General features: G+C 44.2%; 1 protein-coding gene across 1 annotated transcript in view; it reads left to right on the forward strand.

Moving 5' to 3' along the window:
* The first annotated feature begins 15,293 nt into the window (after positions 1 to 15,293).
* NELL2 (neural EGFL like 2) overlaps positions 15,294 to 22,802 on the forward strand; it is a 144,157-nt gene continuing 136,648 nt past the window's right edge. Inside the window, exons 1-2 of the mRNA XM_065743436.1 lie at positions 15,294 to 15,672; positions 15,780 to 15,908. Coding sequence (XP_065599508.1) covers positions 15,618 to 15,672; positions 15,780 to 15,908 — 184 coding nt within the window. The 5' untranslated portion in view covers positions 15,294 to 15,617. The remainder of the gene's footprint in view (positions 15,673 to 15,779; positions 15,909 to 22,802) is intronic.

A 22,802-nucleotide genomic window follows, 5' to 3' on the forward strand; every position in this document is an offset into this window, starting at 1 on the left:
TCCATGTTTTACCTTTAAAGGCCCTAAGTCTTATTCTCCAAATTGTAGAGGTAACAACTACCCAGAGAGTAAGGGCAAGCAGAAATGGGGCAGAGTGGTACCCTGAGCCACAGAATTGCAGATGCTCCTGGCATCTTGTCAGGCTGCTCTGTGTAATGGTAAAGTAGCAGCTGCACATTTTCTTTAAACAGCCCATATGGTGCCTACCTTCTCCTTGCAGAAGGGGACACAGTGCACAGTGAGTCTCTCACACGCTCTCTCTGCCTGCCCTTCTCATTCTCCTGGAGCTGCAGTGAGAAGTCTCCCAGCACTGATGCTGCCTCTACACCTTCTGACTCCTTCACAGTCAGAAGCAGTTTGGGCAGAGGAGGTGAGGCAGACAGCAGCTGGTCCACTGTGTACAAAGAGATCCACTGAGCAAATAGCTTGCTGACTTGCTTTTCTCATGCAGCTGGTCAGTATGTAGTGGTGCTTCTTGTTGAAAGCCAGAAGTAGTGCAAGAAAAGCTGCTGCTGCTGCCTGTCTCTGTTTTCACATCCAGACAGGAGGTCTCTCTGTTAGGGAGCCCCTCTGCCAAGGAGGCTGCTGCTAGCTTTGGACAAGCAGCAGCAGTGGGAATGTAATTCTCTCTCTTAATCCACCGTATCAATCTATCCTCCTCCGACAGGAGCTGGTACAATCTGGGGGCAGCTGAATCTTCAGATCTGCCATCTGTTTTTCCATAGAGCTGCAAGAAATTCATGAAAGAGACTACTGCTGGTCAAACCACAGATGACAGATGAGAACAAGACAGAAATATGCTGAGCAATCCAAAAGAGAACATGTTTCTTTCCTAAAAACAGAAAGCAATAACGATCCTGGAGAAAGCAAAGCAGTACAGCAGGGTGCTTGGAAGGGATATTCGTATGATACCAAACTGTGGGTAATTCTGAGCTGGGGAGCTAGAAGACCATGCCCACTTTTCTGAGCTCGACCATTACAGTAGTCTCATCCTGGCTACCTTCTCTAAGAGGACTGGAGATATTCCATGGTCATTACCCATATCACTTCAAATGGAAGAAGAGCTACCACATCTCAAGGGCTATTATCCACAGGTGTTTTCACTGTCCTCCTAATTTGCTGCAAAGCAATCTATCATGAACACAAGCTACGAGGAAGGTGAAAAAGTAGGATTGAAAGGGAGGGAAGTGATGCTTATTTTTCTGGAAATGTTTCCTTGCTATATTGTTGGATAGCACTTACATTTGTGGCATACAAAACAGCAGGGAAGACCCAGAGAACGTGGCACATGTGACCCAGCATGTGGTGGGCAAAATATATGCAGTTTAGATGCCATTGTGCAGCTACTTGTACACTGAAATCAATAAACTACTTCAGCTCAGTACTCCAAGACGATTGCAGTAACCTGGATGCTCTGTTCCTGATGAAGACAAATGTAGGATACCTGCAGGCAGCAAAATCTGCTGTGGGGTTGCTCTGCATTCTAATGGTTGATTCTAAGTAATGCATTTTCTGACCTTGAGCTCTGCATTTATTTTTGAAGAAGCTCGAGAATCAGTTCCAAATTATTGGAGGGATAGTTGTAATCTCCATTTTCTTCCAAGTGCATTGCTTTCAATTCCCATCTGTCCTTCCAGACACCTCCTCTATTAAATGGTCACAGAAGATGAATAACAGTGGTGTGAACTCTTCAAAATTGCATTACATGTTATTCTGCTCCTTGTTAATGTTCTATGTTGTTTTATTTACTATAACCTTGTGAACAGTAAGATGAAACAGCATCCACAGGGCCTCTACATCTAGCTGAAAAGCTACACAAGTGTAGCATTAACATCTGAAGATGGGAAAAACAACAAAAAATACAAGGAAAAAGGGAGAGAAAATGCTTTCCAAAATGCAGTCAGAAATTAAACTAAGGCTGTTACTGCTATGTGTTTGGATGAGCTCTCTCTTAGCTTCCAAGGTTTAGAAGTTCCAATTGTGGAGTTCATCTAACTATCAGGAGTTCACATGATTCTCTTGTAAACACCTACTGTGTGGTAATGTGACTTATCTAACAGATTTCATGCAAAATTATATAATATATGCAAAAATTAGCTCTGAAAATGTTGTATTGCCTTCATTTACACAAATACAGTGTATTGCAGAGAGTTTGGAGATGAAAGGAAGAAGAATTTTCTTCTGCTGTACAGTTGCTTTGTAGAGCAGATCATTGCAGCAGGATGACAGGGTCCTGGTAGCTCATTCAAAGCACCTTAACAGTGTAGTAAACAGTCCCTGGCTGCAGTGATTCGACTGTGTTCAGCATCACTGTCTCTGTAGTGAGTCTGTTACAGATGAAACTATGTTCTGTGCCACTTCTCTGGACGCTTGAGGAGACTTCCAGGTGATGAAATCTGCTTCCACTTGTGTCTCCTAGTGGCAGAGGCTGCAGGACATGCGCAGCCTTAACACATGAACTGTGATTCTGAAAGCTTACTTTGCCTATGGGTTCCCCCTTTCTTTCCCTCAGTGCTCAGAGATATTGGGCTGGCTCAGCCTCCACTTCTCTCCCTGTATGTAGCACAGCGTTGCCATCAGGCTTGGTGCTCAAAGCCCGTGGCTCTAACTCCAAAATTCTTGACATTCCTCACACTGAGATTAAAAAATAACTAAATAAATTCAGGTATCTCCTCATTTCCTTTTTAGCTTTAAAGTGTTTAGGTTCATCTAAGCCATATTTTTAGGCTCATATCTACCAACATGAGTGATGAACATGTTGCTTTTTTCTTTTTTTTTTGTTTTTACTGAAAGCCAATAGTATCAGGCAGCTGTTTGCTGTGAGCTGTGGTCTTCAGAAAAACTGCAGACATCCCAAGAGTTAAAATAAAATATGAATTCTACTGAGAAAGCTATGAAAATTTCTCTGTTTTTCTGTCTTCTATGGGGAAATTGCATAATCATGAAGGGCAAGAAAAGGTGTTAGCAAGTCGTGCAGGGCTTTATGGTGGGAATAAGAGGTACAGGAACAGAAGCTTTCTGATGAACAGAAGGCACAAAGTAGAAAATATGTTTCTGTCAGAGCCATCTGTTGTGGATCTCCGCAGGCTCAGCTGTGGATGTGGGTGGAGATCTCTAAGTTTCTGGAAGAATTATGTGTTGGTAGGAGTTCACAGGAGCTTTTAACATGCATGCATAGATTGGAAAGTTTTGATGCTGGCAATTGTAAAGTATTCTTGGATGTGGAGGTCTGTGTTTCTGCTATAGGATCACTACATCATCCAGAGGAAACAGCTGTCTTAAACAATCTTTGATCAGGAGGTTAAGGTCAGTTAAAACTGGTCTGTAAGTAAGGTTTTACATGTAGGATGGCCATTTCTGTGAGTGTGAAATAAGGCTCAGTGGAGTGAGGAGCTCAAGAATTATAAAGTGAAGGAAGCTTGGATTTAATTTAAGTCAGAAGGTGCATGTTACTCAGTAGTGCCTGTGTGTTTCAGGCATAACAGGAAACTAGTAGGAAAGGTGTCTTGACCCATGTGGCAAACATGAGTACCCCAGAGAAAGTGTTTAAGAGTAAGAAGAAACCTGCTATAATGGAAAAAAGAACTGACAATTACAATATCTATGTCTGTAAGGTCACAAAATGAAGAGATAAATTAAAAAAAAAGTTCAGAATCCTCACTCAGTTGTGCCTCATATAGAAAAATAAAATAAATAACAGGAGATACTTATCTTTTGAAATAAAATGAAATGAGAAGATAGGAGGTGGGGGAATTGCTGACAGAGTGCTGGAAAGGGAAGTTTATCCCAGGTATAGCCAGATGAACCCAGCATCCAGGGTCTGGGAAGGGGATAGTGCCAGAACAAGGATGAGAATGGCAGGGTGAGGGAGGTCACCCTTTCCTAAAGCAATAACAAAATGGAGAGCACATTGCTCAGCGTGCTGGGGCCAGGCTCTAGGCAGCCCTGCTGCTGTGCGCTCCAGCCATGTGGGAATCAGTGTTGCCGCAGGCCCAGCATGGCTGGCACTGAGCACGTGGCCTGCAAAGATGTCTTGTGCCTGTAGGGAAGTGAAGGGAGCTCTGACACCACCCATACACATGGTTCTGCTTGGCTGCTCAGAAGGCCTTGCCCAGTTTCTTGCACTCTTTATTAAAAACCTGAAGCAAGGACTCGTCACCCAGTTGGAGATCAGTAAAACTTGGCCCTGGTCTGGCCAGCCAGTGGGCCCTGTTTCTCTGCTCCCAGGTCTTGAGTCAGGCAGATGGCCTCAAGCAAACGGAGATTTTGTTCTAGGGTTTAAAAATATCGAGAGGGAAAACTGAGCAATCTGCCACAACAAGGGCAAGCACTTCAGGTGATTTGCTGGCCGTGATCAGAACATCTTCTGCATGTTGGGTGTCAGTGAGGTGAGCAGTGCAGGAGGCTGCACAAAATGGAGCAGTGCAGAGCTGGGAGCTGCTGCTTTCCTGCTCTGCAGAAACAAGTGTGGATGAAATGGGTTCAGGAGCCAGCTCCTGTGAGCTGGTCCTGTTCCTCCTTTTGGCCATGAGCATATCTCTTCCCACTGCTCAGCAGTCCTTTCCACTTTGCTCCCTCAGTCTATCACCGCGCTGCAGCCTCACCCATCTCCTGGCCTTCAGCCCTGCCTCTCACAGCACCCCTGCCCCTGTGCTCCAGCATCCATTCATTTTGGAAATGCTGCAAGGACAGCCTAGATATGTGAGGAAGTCCTTGCCAGAGTGGGGATCTTTTTTTCTGAATGGTCCTTCTATTCATTAAGAGTCTCTCAAGGTTTGCAGAAGAAATGTTTCCAACACTACCGAAACTATGCTTGTTAAACCAACTTCAGATTTAGTAGGGAAAAAAGTAGGACTTGACCCATCAGTGATGCCCCAAACATCACTCTCTCTGCTGCTCAGTAGTTCCTCTTGCCCCTGGAGATGTTGGCAGAGAGCTTTGTCCTCTGCTGCACCTCTTCTCCTCCATCCTCAGGGAGAAACACGCTGCGTTATGGTGTGAGCAACGGAAAAAAGAGAGGAGGAGGGAGATGTAGATTATCACATCTCAGATGGACTTGACTCTGTAGGAACTGTAAGAAAGATTTTAGGGAATAAATGAGGATGAAAAAGCAGACAAGAAGTGGGACTGAATCTATCCAGATTCAGAAAGGAAGGAAAATGTTGAAACTGCATGCCTCGCATTAACACACTGAACTAATATTTCAGTAAAAGATGACAGGGGATTAATTCTGGCATCGTAGAGCAGGGAGGTTGCTGGATTATATGAGCAAAGCAATATGTGTTTCCTAGTGTGGGCAGCCATGGGTTCAGCCTGGCTGGGTGCTTCCCTCGGTGACCTTGGTGTGAGGACTAGCTGTGCGCTTACAAAATCTGCAGATGACACAAAGCTGGTATGCACTGCTAAAACAGACCAGAGGAAGACCTGATTATTATGCAGGAAAAATCAGATGACCTTGTGGAACAACAGAATGAAGCAGCATGAAATTTAATAATCCAAAGTGCAAAATCATGCCCTTGAAGACTAATCACCAGAGCTCTCGCTAACAAGAAAGGGTGCATGAACTGGAGAAAAGAGAGATGAATAAACTGAGTGACCATAGTATGGCCCCCACACCCTATGCTGTATGGCCATAAGATGACATTCTTACATGAGCGTGATGGAAATCCACAGCAGAGATTGGGAGGTATTAGTAGTAGGATGAAGAATACGGTGCTCAGAATGTCATAGACATTTCTGCCCACCTGTGTTCAAAAGACAATTTAATAACAAATGCAGAGAAATTGTGTATGCAAGCAGGAAAGTCAGATGGAGCAGAAGTGACTACCACTTCTATGCCATGGACCCTTTATTCTCCTCCTGCCCCCACAAATTTCCCTACCCAGAGAGGATTTCCTGCTCTGCTTTTATACTGTTCTTATTGAGTTAATCCCATCCCCTAAGGGGTATTTCAGTCACTTAAATAAGTGAGGAGTGAATTCCCCTTTTCACTGTCTGCTAGCTCCTCACTCACATCTGTGCAAGAAAAAGACCATCCATCTCCATGTGAGCTTTTCAGTTCACCCCAGCCACACAAGCACCAGACTTACATTTTCCTCCTTTTTTTCCTTTCATATTCACATCTGGGGTCAGAAGAAGGAAGGTAAATGGATCAGAGGGCTGGCCATGTGAGCTTTCAGCAAAACTCCTCCCATCAGCACCGTAGACTGTGAGAAAAGCCTGGTGATGAGGACAGGTTGTTCATTTTCCTCTGCACATAGGTTGGCTCCCACCGTGTAAGCAGAGGCTATCTTTAGTGTCTTTGGCCTTTTTTAAAGAAGAAATATAGAAGCTCCCACAGCAGGAGTACTCTGGCTCAAGACTGGGCGAAGGAATGAGGCTGTGACAGACTGTGGAGCTGGCCCCATGTCTCAGAGCCATCTGCTTGCCAAGATTTCTCAGATATTAGGAGAGAGGCAGACACTGCCCTTCACAGTGGTGGTATGTCACCGTGTGAATCGAGCACTGCTTGGGGATTGTGAAGGATTCTGACAAAATGAAGCTCCAGCAATTTAAGCAGATGAATAGAAGATAGTTTGTAGTATCTGCTATTTTTAAAATAATACAACTCCTTGTAATTAAACAACAAAATGTAGCAATTCTCCTCTCACAAATGCAAACCAATAAGGTTCTCCCATAATTCGTTTGGATCCAATTAATGAGAATAAGCAGTTTAAGCAGTTTGTTTTATAGCCTTATCTCTGCAGTTGCTTTTGCTGAACATCATTTCCTTTCTTGTTGCTAGTTTTGCAACAAGTCCCAAGAGTTATTTACAGACACCTTCGTTTTATCTAATTTAACAGCTTTGTGCTGTCAGCAGTATTGCCATCTCATTGTATTCCCTCTCTTCCTGGTCATTAATAAATGGATGGGGCCAGAGAAGGAGTGAAATTAATCCTAGCAGTGATCTCTAGTGCAGTCCCTGTGGCATCACACTCTTGTCACCTCTCCATCGTGATCGTCTGTCATTCATCCCCATCCTTTTCTCTCCCTTCTCTCCATGGTGAAGATCTTATCTCTCACCCCTGGGTTACTGAATTTCCTTAAAAACCTCATGTGAGTGATATTATCAAATGTCTGCAAATACATACTGCCTGATCCTCCTTTACTCAGTGTTTTGCTAACTCTTTGTAACATTTGAACAAGTTAGAAAAGCGTGGTGTATCCTCTCTGATAACTATATTAATTTATCTGTGCTGACTTGTAATTTATTCTTCCTCATCTTTTTTCTCCCTCCTACATATGGCCTGTAGATGTTTTATAACTTCCTTAAATAATTTTCTCCTCTATTTTCTCCATTAATTAATGAAGATTCTCTAGTTTTCAGTAGCCAACCTTAAGAGCTATTTTAAAGATTGCTACAGTGCTGGCCATTTTCCATTTTCCTGTAGAGTGGCTGTTTTAATGATGAATCACATATCTCTAATGATAAATTATGGTGGGCTGGGATTGTGCTTCATTCTCAAGATTTCCTCAGAATCTCCGATGAATTCCATTTGATATCATGAATTATTGGAAAGTATTTCTAGGGCTGGTCACCACTGGTATTTTTAATATCTTCTATCCAGTAGGGCTTTAACATTATTAATGTAACTTCAGAATAAAGATTCACCCCCGACCCTCTTTTCTGACACTCAAATAAATCATTTACCTTCCTTCACTGCAATCCTTTCTCACCCTGTGCGTTCCTCCTTTACACTTGGCAGTCTAGTAGGCCTGTGATACTCAGCTTCCCAAACATACAAATTCATACTATTTGTGGTTGTGCTTAACAGTTTTCGTGTACTTTCTGAACTTTCTCTTATGTGTGAGTTGTATCTTGCCTCCTAAAAGTTTCATTTGATATGCAATGCTTTAAATGAGTATCCATTTCTGAAAGATGCTTTGAGGATCAATATTAATTCTTGAACTTTACCATTTAATTATCCAGTGCCTTCCCTTCTTTCTTTGTTCTGAACTGCAGAGATCTGCTAAAGCATGGGTTACAAACAACTTCCATCCTAAAGTTATAGATCACTGTTTTTTTTTATTCTAATTTTTTTTTTTCCAGAATAGAAGTTCTGCTTAAAATGATGATATTTGCATTTAGCTTAAATTATTAAGACAGGACATGATTCCATTTATCTGTACCAGCTACAAGGGAAATTCTACCAGCTACAAGGGAAATACTCCTGTAAATGTGAGCATCATAATTAATCTCATCTTAACTTTCATGTTCGGGACCACTCCTTCTGAACCAAACCATGCTGTCTCTAAGCTAGTGACCTCTATTAAATAGATATATTATTTCTTTGTGTGTAATCATTTTGATCCACAGACATCTGGTGTGCTTACACTGCTGGATTTGTTACTTCGAGACCTACAATTCATGTTCTAGCTGGGTTATTCTGGTCAGCTCCTCCTACAAAGCCAGAGCACATTTCCTTGAAAAAAAAAATCATTTAATGTCTCTTGGTATTTTTTTTTTCCTAAGGAAAGTTACTAATTCACAGGTGCTTCATTTCTTCCAACTCAATATTAATTTCTCAACAATAATTAACCCTACCCTCCTGTATGTATACCTCTCCCTTTAGGGATTTGATTTAGTAGTTGGGTAGGGATAGTGATAGGAGGATGGTTGGACTAGATAATCTTATAGGTCCTTTCCAACCTTATGAACTTATGAACTTATGAACTCTCTGTTGCTTACACACCTGTGATTTAGCGTGCCTGGATTCGGATCCTCCTCCCGTCCAAGAAGAAATCACTGACAATGTTGTAGATGTTTTGTTTATTTCTCAAGGTCACACTGCTCTTAGAATTCAAAATCAAGAAGGTAAGGATTTCCATCCAAGGTTAAGGACTGAAGCAATACCCTCTGTCACCAGTTCCCATTAACAATCTAGCTCCCAAAGCCAAGCAATTGCATTAGCATCTCTGGCTTTACATGTGCTTGATCAAGCAATGAATAAAACTACAAGTGATATTCATGAGAAATGTCTAGTGCTCACTCATTTGAAAAACAGACCACTTAGATTAGCACTAATCAAGCATTTTATGTGAAATAATCTACTAGAAATATCTCAAGAGTTGAGAACTCACTAGCAGTAGAGATAAACTAGAATGAAGCATATGTTGTAATCAGATGAAGCAGGTACTCAGACCCGGTCCTCCTTGCCCTAAGTGCATCTCGGCTATTAGGGGAACAAGGATTGGGCATTTGTCTACAAATGTAAATTTTCAAGAAATAAGAGTCCAAACCTTTCTGTTCCTTTTGTTTGTACAATAATGATAACAATGCAGTAATTGATTGCATGGTCCAGTAATGAATTAGCCATAGTAATTAATGAATTTTTTTTTTAATCTTATGGCTTAAAAAGAAATGCTAAAATCATGCACATTTTAGAATGCATGTTGCTCTGGAATTGTTGCTTAAATGTGTTACTATTATGTTGGTTCCAGATTTTTGGATTTGACTGTTTCTTTTTCACATCTTGTAGGAATGAACTGAGGAAACATGCATTTCCTTAGGACGATGCAAATCAAGAGGTCTTCCTTCATCTGCCAGAAAAGTTGGTGAGACTGGTGCTGGGCATGTTTAAACCACAGAGTGAGCAGGGTTCAGAAATCAAAGGCAGTGCTGTTCAAATGTGCTGCTTGGGTCCAGGCCCTATCCAGCTTGCCCCAACACCACAACATCTGGGCTGTGAGCCAGTGCAAACCTCCCAGCTGGGGGGCTGATATGGCTCAGGTGTCTGCACTAAAGCATTGATAGGCCCCTCACCACGCAGACTGATCCATTGTTTCTTCCCTTTTCACTCTAGGCAGTAGAAATCCAAAGTCATATAAGAATTGGAGTTCCAGATGTTTTAATGCCGCTACGCAATGCTATACTACATAAAGGCCTCCTTAATTATCTAGCAGACTGATAGAATCATTGAAGCTATCCCAGTTTGCCCAATAAATATGCCTTTGGGTATGAAGACTGTACAGATTAGTTTTGAAAAGTCTATTATTTAACAGGCAGAGTAAGAGATCCCATGATAAGTTTCTCTCCTGATATTGCAGAAGTAATTAGACTTAGAATTAGAAACTATTAAATTTGTACCTTTGAGGTCACAAGTACATTCTACATATTTTTACCTTCTCTCTCCAATGGAAATGACAAAATCTGGCTTTGTTCAACTGAAAACTGAATGAATATATGGCAAGCATTACTATTCTGTCCCCACTCATGGTGCACCATGTAGACTACAGTTTGAAACTGTCTGTGTTGTATTTGGGAATATTGACATGGCATCTCATACCCATGGAATGAAAGCAGAGCCCTGACCCATGGCTATCTGTCATTTCTCCCAGTGGAGTGAGGTTGCTTTGCTTTGACACTCAACTACTGGATTTTATTTTCCCTTTGTCTCCTACACAGAAGACTCTTCTAGAAATATTCTCTTCACTCTTCAGAGTGAAGAGATTCTACTTACAGATGGATTTACCATGTTATATTAGGCCATGGAAGAAGAAAAATATCTCACCCAGTCTCTCTGATTGGCTCTCACTCCAGTCTGTTTCTGGCTCCAGTGAGGACTGTAGATTTTTATTTAATGCAAAACCGGAACATGGCAAATTAAAGTCTTAGCATGCCAGCCTTGTCCTCATAAATACTCCTGGTGGATATGCTGATCTGTTTTTTTTAATGGAGGGTAATATTTCAGATGACAAAAAGCTCAAAACACAGAGCACACTTAGGTCAACGTAGTGTAACTCTAATCTTGCCTAATTGTTATCGTGACCTGGACTGACAGAGCTGAGATAATTAAATCCTGATCATGAGCTATCCTCTTCCTACTTCCACATGCCAAATACCATGCCAGATCTCCTCGCTGACATTCTCTGCAAAAAGACATTTTTAGGTGTCATAATGTGTGAAGGCTGCCAGCAGGGCAGTCTATCACTTTTACCTTACACTGAGGGGGTGTGCACCCAGCTGGAAGAAGAAAATAAAGCTGCTATGCAAAACAAGACTCAAGCAAGGAAGGTTAATGTGGGCACCTTGCAACTTTGAAGATCAAGGTTCAAATCTGGGAAAAAGAGAGTGCAACCTGCATTTCTAGTGTGCATTTCCAGCTTCTCTTGAATCAAATAAGAATCTTTGGGAAAACTTCTGAAAAAATGCTTTTATCTTTATTCGTCACTGATGTAATTGCCTCAGTTTCTCTTCCTGGTCTCAGAAGCATGCAGCTGTAGCTCTAATGTTGGCACTTCCACCACTCTTCCCACGCGCTGCTCTTCTACTCTGGGCTACACTAGTCACAATGCCAAAGCAGAAATCACAGAATGGTTTGGGTTGGAAGGAACCCCAAAACCCACTCGGTTTCAACCCCGTCATGGGCAGGGCTGCCACCCACCAGCTCAGGCTGCCCTGCGCCCCATCCAACCTGGCCTTGAACACCTCCAGGGATGGGGCATCCACAGCTTCTCTGGACAGCCCATTCGAATTGTAAGGTACAAGATGCGAAGATTGTGTAAAAAAAAAACAGGAAGACAGAGAACTTTAAGAGACATAACAAGTGTTCCTTAAATAGTTAGATCTTTGTTTCACAGATCTATTTTCTGATGACAAGCAATTTTTGAAAATCCAAGTGAGGCAATATCAGACTGGTATGAAACATTCATGAGTGTAACTAAAATCACTGATGTACCTCCAGCCGAGGCGTGTCTGCGAGGAATGCCTCTGATGCCGTGGCTTTCCATCAGGGCTGGTGCTGTCATGGGCGGGTGTGCAGCTCGCGCAGCCTGACAGGCTCTGCTGGGCCGCAGCCAAGTGCTGCATTTCATTCCCAAGTTCTCAGTTTCCCCGGTCAGAAATACACAGTGAGACGGGAAACCTGCAGAAGGCTGTGAGGCTGACACATTGCAGGGGGATGAGCAAAGGAGGGCGTGTCCGCGCACGTTTGTGTCTGAGAAAGGGAGGAGAGGGAGCATGGGGGTGGGAGAGGGCTGCGAAAGGGCAGAAGGTGTTTGGGGAATCGGGGAGAAAAGGCAGCGCAGGAGAGGCTCTGAGGATGCTAACCAAGCAGCCAAAGGAAATCGCCCGGTTGCTGGGTACGAACAGACAGGTATCTGTGTGTGGTGGAAGGTGAGTGTGCCACAGCAGAAGTCCACAGGTCAAGGGGCTGGCAAGGAAAAAAAATATATGAACACCTGAGCTGTGTTCAAGAACCACATGTGAGGTTTGCTCCTGAAATGCCCATTTAGGAAACAAGCGCAAACAAGTTTGGAGGTCCCACCTCAGTCCCACCCAACATTTTACACATCACACAACTATGGATTTTACACACGATAGCTTTCATGGAAGGAAAATCTGGATCACCATGATGCAACAGCTCAGATATGAGTCCCCATTTAAGGGTATTAAGAGAAACTGCAGCAGAGTGAGTTCCCTGCATTTTCCCTAACTGTAACTAATAAAAGCCCTTATCCTCAGCAATATCAAATTTGCCCCAATTAAAAAGCTGCTTCTCTATGACAACAGACTGTTTCTCCTTGTTCCACTTCAGAAAGTATTAATTATGGAACATAATGCTTTACAAATGTTTTTCAGTATAAAATGATGCATTGAAGTTCTAGGAAGTTGAGTAAACAATGATGTGTTTTACAATGTAAGGAAGTTTGTTTTCTATACTCTGAGGGAGAAGTTGCATCAGTGTTCTGTAAGTAGGTCAGCAACAGTTCTTTATGTATTTTCTAAATTCACATGGACTCTGCAGGTTCCAGCATAGGAGTACAGGGCTAAAACTACTGTGATTAAATATTAATGTTTTTCTTTAAAAATAAATAGACCCAGATAAGCTGCAGTAAGAGAGGTAAAGTTTTCCCAGGGCAGCATTGTCATCTGCATGCTCTAAGAGCTTTACTTACTCCAGTTTATTAGCATATAATTAACATGAGAACAATTAATAATGAAATTCCCTTTGCAGTGAAATCATTCATGAATTTGGAACTTGTAACACATCCCTTAAACTTTTGATTGTGATGAAAACTCTTGTGAATGTTGGTCATTATTCAAAAGAGCTACTTGTATTGTAGAATATTCTGAGGGATTTGGTGGGGAGGAGTCAATATCATGATAGCTACTTAACACAAATTGAAACATATATGGCTGGGAGGGAGGGTGGGAGGAAGGAAGGAGGGAAGGAAAAGGAAGGGAGGGAGGAAGGAAGGAAGGGAAGAAGGGAGTAGGGAAGGAAGGAAGGGAGGGAGGACGGGAGGGAAAAGGAAGGAAAGGAGGGAGGGAGGAAGAAAGGAGATACATCTGAGACATCAAATGTTCTTTTTCATCAAATGAAACCCGTGTTCTTCAAATACAGAACTCTTGGATAGAAGCCATGGTTTACATCAAAAGAAAGAATGCTCTGGCCAACTGAAGATGTAAAAGAGAAGCATTTTATTTTTAGTGTTTCCATAATATCCAAATTTAGGGGGGGACATGCTCAGAAAGGCTGTAAAACAGTATGTTTCTTGGGTGATCAGAGAGTGATTCCATGGGTAGAAACATGTATTATTAGATTCATCAAAATGTATGAAAGATCCTCAAAGTCATATTCCTTGCAGTGATAGAAAGCCTGATTCTACTGCTGACATGGCTCTAGGTTAGCTGAGTTATGTCACTTTTCACATCTCAAAGCAGAAATACATCTCTCTGTGATGTGGACAATGTCAGCTCTGGGCTCACGAGGTTAACAGGGAACAGACAGGGCAGTGTGTTGTGTGAAGTGATTTTTCATGTCTGTGACATGAAGATGAGTGGCCACTCCTTGAAGATCTCTTAGGACAGAGCTGGGTTATCTCAGGGGAGGGCTCTGCCAAGCTCACCTGTTTATGGTGGCAGCTCCAGCTGACTGAAAATGTCACTGGTTGCTGGCAGATGCAGGAATTAAATACAGATGTTTGCCTCTCGTTCTGTTTACTTACATGCCTGGCTCTGTATGAGGATCATTATGCAGAAGTGCTCCAGATTTTGAACCTCTTTCTTCTCCAATTAAATGCTTCTGGTTCAGTTATCTGAAACCAATGTGACTGAAGCAGCATGAAAACAACCACTGACACGTGGTCCCTGTCCATGAACTCCCACGGCAAAGCACCCCTTCCGCAGGCCTGCTCTGACAGCTGATGGGTTCCAGGCATTTGGAAGTGCAGTTCCACTTCACCAACATGGTGGTGGTGTGAAGGAGGCGTCAATGAGACCAGTTTAGAGCTGGGAACCCACCACGTCCCCTTCTGGCTGCTGCTCCTGGAGGAGAAGCTCTTCTAGGGGTAATGCAGGCAATAAGGCACACTGCTGTGTAATGCCTGGGTCATAGATTTGGGTTGAGGGACAGTTTTCATTGTTCACCTGTAGACATTCCTTCCTCTTTTTTTCTTCTAGGAAAGAAGGTGTTTGCTTTGAGTGTTGCTTAGGATCTGTGTTTGTTGATCTGGCCCGGAAAGGAGATCTATCATCATCTTCCATGGTCTTATCTGGGAAGACTTTCTTTTAGTCATTGGATTATCATTCAGAAAGGTTTGTAAGGATTATTTGTGAAGTCTTCGTTATTTGTAAATGCCATAAAAGATGAAGTTGCGGGAAGGTCAGTAAGCACTGCAGATCACAGGCTGACCTCAGGATCCTGCTGGCACACGCACGAGATTGGCAAAAATTGAAGAGTCAGTTCCTTACTCAGCAAAATTGGAACAACTGGCAGCAGGGCATTGTGGCTTTGACCACTACTAGTCTTCAGGGAAGGAAAGGTAAGGGTGAAGCTATTCTTAGCGCTCCTAACCCAAAAGTGAGCCACGGAAATGTCACAGGAGATTTGTCGAGGGGCTGCGGGCGAGATAGCTGCCGGGCGATGCAAAACCGACCCGAAGAGCCGGGGACAGCCCCCGCAGACCGCAGTCCTCGCCAACCTCCGCACACGTCCCGTTTCCGTCTCCCTTTCCCCGAATTTATCTGTCTCCCCCATCACCCGAACGGTGGCACGTCGAGATGGGACGGAGGCGGTACCCCGGCCCGAGCGTGGGAGAACAAAGAGGGGCAGCAGCATCGGAGCCCCCCCAAGGGCCGCCCCGGGGCTGCAGGGCTCCGCGAGGTGAGGCGGCACCGCCCTCGGCCCGGCCCGGCCCGGCGGGGGCGGTGGGCGGCTCCCGCGGCCGCGGATAAACGGGAGCCCCTCCCGCCGGCTCCGCGTCCCCGCCGGACGGCGAGGGGAGCGGCGGTCCCGCGGGAGCGGGGAAGGCTGCGGTTCGCTGCTGAGGGGCCGAGCCCGGCGGCAGGGCGGGAGCTGTGGGGCTCGGGCACCGCCTCCCCGTAGCGGCGGCCGCTCTCGCAGGGCGGCGGGAGCCCGGTCATTGTCTGCCCGGCTGCGCGGGGCTGTGCTGCCCGCCCGGCCCCGGCCCCCCGCCCTCGCCTTTGTGTGCGCCCGGCGTGATGCGCGCTGCGGGGCGGCGGGGGGTCCGCTCCTCCCGGTGAGAGGCGGGGAGGCGGCCAGCCTCTGCCCCGGAGGTTTTTCACCCGCAGCAGCCGGAGGAGGGGGACTATGGACTGAGAGCATCGCTGTACCATGGAGTCCGGCTGCGGCTTAGGCACGCTCTGCCTCCTCCTCTGCCTGGGGCCAGGTAGGCGGCGGCAGGGCGGCCGCGGGCGGTGCGGGGTTCGGCCGCCGCCGGGTCCCGGCGGAAAGTTGCGGAGGCGGCGGGAGCTGTAACGGCACTCTCTGGGTCAGTCGTAGGCTTCGGCGTGGACCCTTCGCTGCAGATCGACGTGCTGTCCGAGCTGGGGCTGCCGGGCTCCGCGGCGGGCGTGCGCCAGGTGCCGGGGCTCCACAACGGGAGCAAAGCCTTCCTCTTCCCAGGTACGGCTCCGGGGCACCGCTCCCCTTTCTCTGGTCTTCTACTCCATACCCCGCTTTCTCCCCCTCTTTTCTCTTTTTTTTTTTTTCCCTTCCCCCCCCCTTTAACTGAGAGACGCTTAATTAAAGTACAGCAGGAACGGGGATGGCAGATGGCTTGTTCTGTGAGTCGTGGGGTGCAGCGATGAATAATGGCACCACCCACTCTTCTGCTTTTACTTGGGAAGCGCTGAACATCCCCCAGTTCCAGAGCAGGCAGTGCTTGCTGAAAGTTTCATGTGAATCGAGCTGAATGCTGAGCTGGAAGTGCCCCGGAGGAGAGAGGCAGATGGTTGGAAATAGAAATTGCGGCTTCACTGGGGGAAAGTGGCCCTGGTGAGCATCAGTGCTTACCCATCGTGGAAAACAAAGGCTGAGTTTGGTTTCTTGTAGTTTATTCTTTCTTCTTTTTATTTCTCCTGTTGGGAATAGAAGTAAAGAAGTGGTCTTTTTCAAACATTCAAAATACAGTTAAGAGGTTTGTTCCAGAAGACCTAAGCTTCCCTATATTGTAATGCACATAGGTTTGGAAAATAATTCCTAGTGGATGCTGGATTTATTGGTGGGGGGTTACATTCCCTACACTCACTCACTTTAAGTGTCCACCTTAATACTGTATCGATGCCTTAAGTGAAGCTGGAGTCGAGAATGTTTTCAGGGAAAATCCCCATCTTCAGGGAAATAAAAAGCCTAAAATAGCCTCTAGGAACAAGTTTCCTGTATGCAAGATGGTGAAATGCTCATTAGAAGCGTGGCTAAAGAAGAGCAAGGTGCACAGCTCAACATCTGGTGGAACAGGAGCAGTCCCCGCATCAGCTTTAGTTTTAGAACTGTAGGATTTGGTGTCACACCAGAGCTCAGCACCCATCTGCCAGGAATTCCTGGTGCAACAGGCAAGAGGCTGCTTCTCGTTGAACGGAGTTATAATTAAAGGGAGATAAGATCTGGAAAAGGGATTTCTTTCTCATGTTTGCATTAATGAGATAATTTATCAGAAGCTAATAGTTGCCAAAGGCTTTCTTTTCTTTTTCTTTTTTTTTTCTTCTGAGGCTCCCTCTGTAGCTGTGCCCTTCCGTGCGCAGCCAGTGTGTGTCACTGTGGACATGAATGTGGAGAGGTGCGTGGCTGTGTGCGTTCGGCAGCACCCGCATATGCTGCTGTTACGAACGTCAGCAGTGGGCTTGCAGCCTCGGAACCACCTTCTGTGAGAGGTGGCTGCTCAGCACGGCAGCACGTTTGTGTGGTGTGTGCTGCCCATCCTAAAAGAGCCCTAATTTTTAGGGTATGGTGGGGGAGTTGAGGACCCCTCGTTCTATAGTGGGGGGGAACCAAAGCTCTTGATGACTTCAGCCCTGATATCATTAGAGCTTTGTAAGAGGAAATCATCTTGTTGTGTATTATCCCAATGTTGGGACAAAAGGACTGGTGGCTACTAAATTTTTTAAATCTTTTTTCCTTTTTTTTTTGTAATTATGGGTGTATGCAGTTTAAGCTGCCCATTTAGTTGAGAGTTTGTTTTCACACAGATATTTTCCTGAAAGGAATCAGGAGGTAAAATGAACAAAACTTTGAGGTCTAATGGTGGCTGAAGGCATTCAGCATCCTTTAGTGCCCTGCAGGATTGAGTAGAGTTCTGTTACTGCACAGGACTGCTGATATCCTTATATGAAGCCCTTATGAGGCAGACAGATGTTCCTTTTTCCAACTTGCCTTTAGAAATAGACATTGCCCTATTCCACCAGATCACTGGTCCGTGAGGTCGTTTTTGTTCTGCTCTTGGAGCTAACACTGTAGGAGCATTGCTGCAGAGCATGCTACTTAACATATGTATTTGGCTACTTAACATATGTATTTGCAGCGTGTGAACTGGAAGTAGGTTCTTAGTGGCTTCAAATTTATTTTTGCCTGTTTTCTTATTCCAGCCAAAGCTTTAGTAATAACCCAAATGATTTTGGGGAAAGAAGAAACGTGACTTAAAGTTGTCTGTCCATGAACTACTTCTAAGTTTTGACTTGTTCCTTTTAATTTTGCTTTCTTTAATCAGGAGATGAACATTTTAATGTACAACATACATTTTAGCCTTTTTGATGGAACGTGTTCCTAACTGGCGTAAAGCTTAACTTTATGTGTACTTAACACGTGCTGAAAGCCTGAACACTGTTCTTTATTTTATAAAAAGATTACAGAAGTGGCAGGCTGTGTTGTCAACAGGGAACTCAGAGATGCACAATGGGGAATTGTACATTGTAAAGTTGCAACCAAGTAGCATCAGGCACTAGGTGTGTGTTGGCAGCACCTGAATGCCACTATAATCTGTCCCTGCACAGCAGCAGGGATTTACTTTTTTTCTGTAGGAGAGTGATTTACAAGTAATTGTATCTTCCTACAAGCTACTGGAACATTTCACAATTATGAATAGAAAACAGGAGGAAGTCTTCCAAAATGTTATTGTTGCTAGGTATGAACATCTGCCAACTCTTCCTAGCCAACAACAGATATTATGATGTCAAAATATGTTGAGAGGAAAGAGATTGCTCTTCTGGTCAGAGCACAGAAGTCAGGTCTATACTGCCACCTCCTCTGGTGGTGAGTGTTTCTGCAAGCCACTGAAATTCCCCATATCATGTCTTTTGCTTTGTGAAATAGGAATGGTGTTCAGGATGAAGCCCAGTCAAATGAGGGTATCAGATGTGTTTGAAGAAGGCTTTGAATTCCTTTTTAAGAGAATTACTAATTGTTATGCTTTCTCTATAAGTATACCACATTGATAGAGTCTGAGGTGATAAGTGGAGGTAAATGTTGCCATTTTCCCATGCAAATACAAAATACATATTGTTCCAATAGCCCTCGTTGTGTATGTAATGGCATGAACACTTGAAGAGGTGGAGGCATCAGCAACAGGTTTTAGATGTGTCAGATGTCTGACCTTGGTGTTGTTTGGCCTGAGGATAGGTGTGACCTCAAGCATATGCCAAGTCCTGTGACACTAGGTGTTTCAACTTGCAGTAGGAAACCGTGCACTCAGATGTGGGAATCTAGCTACAGGCTGCAGGAGTGCTTTGTCTCCTTCTGGCTCTCTGCTTGTCAGAGGCTTTGTTGCTTTCCCACTTCTCTTTAGACTCTGTATTGTTAAATGATATTTTGGTAATGCTTTTGGTCCCACTGGAACTAGTTTTGCAGTTGAGAGTCCATACTACAAACTGAAATTTTGTCTGATGCAGTGCTGGAGATACCTTTCAATGCATCAGCAGCTGCCATGGAGGATGGTGGAAGGCATACAGCAAATCAAGTGAAAAGAGGCATAAAAAGCAAGAATAAGAGCCAAGCGATGTGTAAGGAGAGTATGTACACATCAAAGGTGTATGTGCTCTTCAGAGAAGTGTGGGCAGAGCAGTGCAATCAGATGGTTACAAGCACAGGAACATTTATTTAAGGAAAATGTTAAAGGGGCCTGACAGTCATGAAAACGTGAGAGCTTGTGTATATGAATATGCAGCTTGGAACTCATTCAAAAGATGTGATATTTTTCTTTACTGGTTAGGTTATAGAACTGTTAATATAGTTACAAGCACTGTTTAGATATTTCTGAGGAAAGACAGTTGTAGAGGCAGTGTATTACAGATTATAATGTGCATTAAAACACTGAAGAAATGATTCAATCGTCAGAGTGATGTATGGAAGGGCTCAATGCTACTGATGCTTGAATTGGGTCTTGCTGGCAAAAACTGCTGACAAAGGGAAAAGTGCAACACTAAAATACACCTCCTTGTGGTGTAAATATTTTAGATATTGCTGCGTGACTGGATCATTGGCTTACTGTGTGAAAGCATCAGCAAGGCATTGTTATGTATAAATATGCCTATCTTTCTGGAAAGATCACTGTGTCTTTCTATCACCTGTGATATCATAGCAGTGCTACTAAATAAAGGAGCTAAAAATAAAGGTTTTAAGAAAGATGTCAGTAAATTTTCTCTCATTTTAGAAATAGGGTTGGGGTTAGTAATGTGCTTCACACACACTTTTTCCTTGCCACCTGTTGTTGAAAACATGGACAGATGCTCTTTTTCTGGTTCCAGCTGAGCCTACTGAAAATACTACTGTTCCCAGCTGCTTTCTGCTGCCCAGGAGCCAGAGGTTACTGTCCCCACAACTTTTCTGATGTGAGAGATCATATGAGCATCCCCCAGTCTGCTGATGGCAGAGTCAGCCATTTTCAGCAGCTAGCCTGGCTGGCTGCAGTGACATGGATTAGATTCCCCTGCAAAACCCTGTCTCCAGCTGTCCCAGAGACCCTGAGTCATCTCCCAGGGGATGGAGTGCTGCTGCTGCCAGCTGGCACAGCTCACTGCATTGAGTACCTGTCTTGGAGCAATCTGGTTTCTCTCCCAGAATCACTGAACCCTCAAAATGTGGGATCTCCACACGAAGATCATCTGTAGATAATTAAAATTCCTACAATGTTTTGAAGGCACTAAGGAAGCCTCTCACCCCTCAGTTTTGGTTATAACTGATATGTTTTTCAGGATGTGCCCTACCACTGCTGCCCTCTGTTCCCCTTCCACCTTTTGCATGTGCTGAAGTCACCTCTGTGTCTCTTTGCTACTGTGCAAGCAGTAACTATTACGGTATAGCACTGCCAAGGATGTGATCAGGGATGCTGTGGAGCTGGGATGGGTGTCATGAAGAATGCCCTGGAGAGCTGGGCTGCTTCTGCTGGAGCTGCAGTGCAGGAGCTGCAGCTGTAAGGCACTCCCTTTACCTGCATGAGCTGAATGCTTACCGTCCTGCTTCCATCAGCAGTGTTAGCAAGGAAGTGCCTGGGAAGCATTTGCTACTGCAAGAGCCTGCCCAAAAAAGTAGGTGAAGTATGTGAAAATCCTGCATATGGTGCTCGACCCAAGATATGCTGAGCTAACCTTTGTGAAAAATCAAGTCCAGCTATCAGCTTGACCTACCAGGTTCCACCACAGCCATTTGCTCTGGTGCCATGTCCACACAGAACTATTGTCTACCTATCCACTTTTTAACCATATGCGTTCTTTACTGCTGAATGATCATAAATATGCCTACTGTTAAATAGTTCTAAGCTGGCTTTTCTGTAATGTGGAAGTTACTGGAAGAACAGAACTTCAGTAGTGTTGATTCATGGTGCTAGTAAATTGGTAATATTAGCATAGGGTAGGACTGAGAAATGGGGTGTGAATGGGGACCTGATATGCTGCAGATTCAGGTTTCTGGAGAAAAGCTTGCAATTAGTCATCAGTGTAGGGCTGGTATAAAATTACTTTAAAGAGTGATTGGAAACTTGACCTGTAGTGCTTGAAGATTATAACCATCTTAATACTGAAAGTTTAAAGTAAATAATGTTGCTGAGCATGTATATTGGGCGTATGAAGCGTGAGGGTCTAATTGTAGAGCAGTAAAGCTGTTTTAACTATGGCTGTAAAAGAGATTTCATTATAAGTTGCAAGAAAGGATACTTTACATAAAACTTTTTTTCTTTTCTGCTTATATTCCTTGTTTTTCTACAGTGAGATTTTTGGGGAAAGGGAAATAGGCAAAAGCTAAATATTCTCTCCAATTTTCCCCTTCTCATCCCCTTCCCTAGCTTTTATGTACTTGTGCCGTGTGTTTTTATGTGCCTCTGGGCACCTTTTAGTCTGGTGAGTTCTTTTGGTTCTGGTGAGTGCAGGCTCTGGAAGAAGCTCCAGCCAACACACTGTGGCTGACATAAGCCTTGTGCCTTTCCTACCCAGATCCCTTGGGGTATGATGCTAAGCAGCATGATACTGCAATGTTGCATGGGATTAATGGGATAGCTAAAGCCTCCCCCTCCTTCTACTTCATCTTTTGCAGGGAGATGGGTGCCTGAACATTTTGATTCTATTTGACTCCTGTTAGGGGGATGTCCTGTTTTACTGTGTATGTTTTCATGGGCTTCTTCGTAGATCTGCTGTTCTTCACACTCAGAGTGCTTCTAGTATATGCAACCTGTTGAAGCTTGTGAGGCTCTGTTTTCTATTGGAACAGTGGAAATTGTCTAAAACTTTGCCTTTTCCATAACAGTTTGGTTACTCAGGTTAATTCAAGTAACTGTTCTTTGTTTACACATTCAGTATCACTCGAAACAATTTGTACTGATCAATAACTGGGAGAGGCTGCACCTTTCTACATTTATAGTAGAAGCAACCTGACTGTATCACAAGGCCAATCCCCACGTTGTGGCTGGTGTTATCCTGGGGCTCAGCTCTCTGCGCTTAGAGGCAGAAGATGAGCATGTTATGCAGGGGCCATGACAAGGAGTAATGAGGTTTTGCTGCCCTTACGTTACTGCTTTTGCTGTGGTGTATTTTTGTAGTCATGAAGAACACCTGACACCAGCTAGGTTGATTTTTTTGGTTTTTTTTTCTTTCTATCCCTGTCAAGAACTGCAACATTGCTCTTTAGTGAGGTTTCAGAGAAAGACAGCAGCATTTCCCATACATTCATGCATGTAGATCCCTCTCAGTGTCTTTCTTCCCCTCATTTTCACACAACCCTACATTTTGCTGATAAGATTTGGGAGTTAGTTTTCCTACATTCCCTCTATTACTCGTGTTTGTCTAGTCTGTGTTCTCTAGGGTGTGTGGATGCTGCCTTGGAAAAATACCTCTATGATTGGTTAACTTCACTGCATCTTTGGGGAGGCACAGAAGTGAGCTTGTAAGTTATTTAAAACCAGTGGATGAGAGCAGGAGTTTATATATAGCAGTCATGGGAAGCTGTACTTCCAGGTAGTCACTCTCTGGATCCCAAACTGTGCCTTGATTAGCTGTGTGTCATTGGCAGGTCCACAGAGCAGATGTATTCTCTCACCTT

Source organism: Cyrtonyx montezumae, unplaced genomic scaffold (assembly GCF_038088225.1).
Source record: "Cyrtonyx montezumae isolate F1298 unplaced genomic scaffold, pur_monq_1.0 scaffold_3, whole genome shotgun sequence".
NCBI lineage: Eukaryota > Metazoa > Chordata > Aves > Galliformes > Odontophoridae > Cyrtonyx > Cyrtonyx montezumae.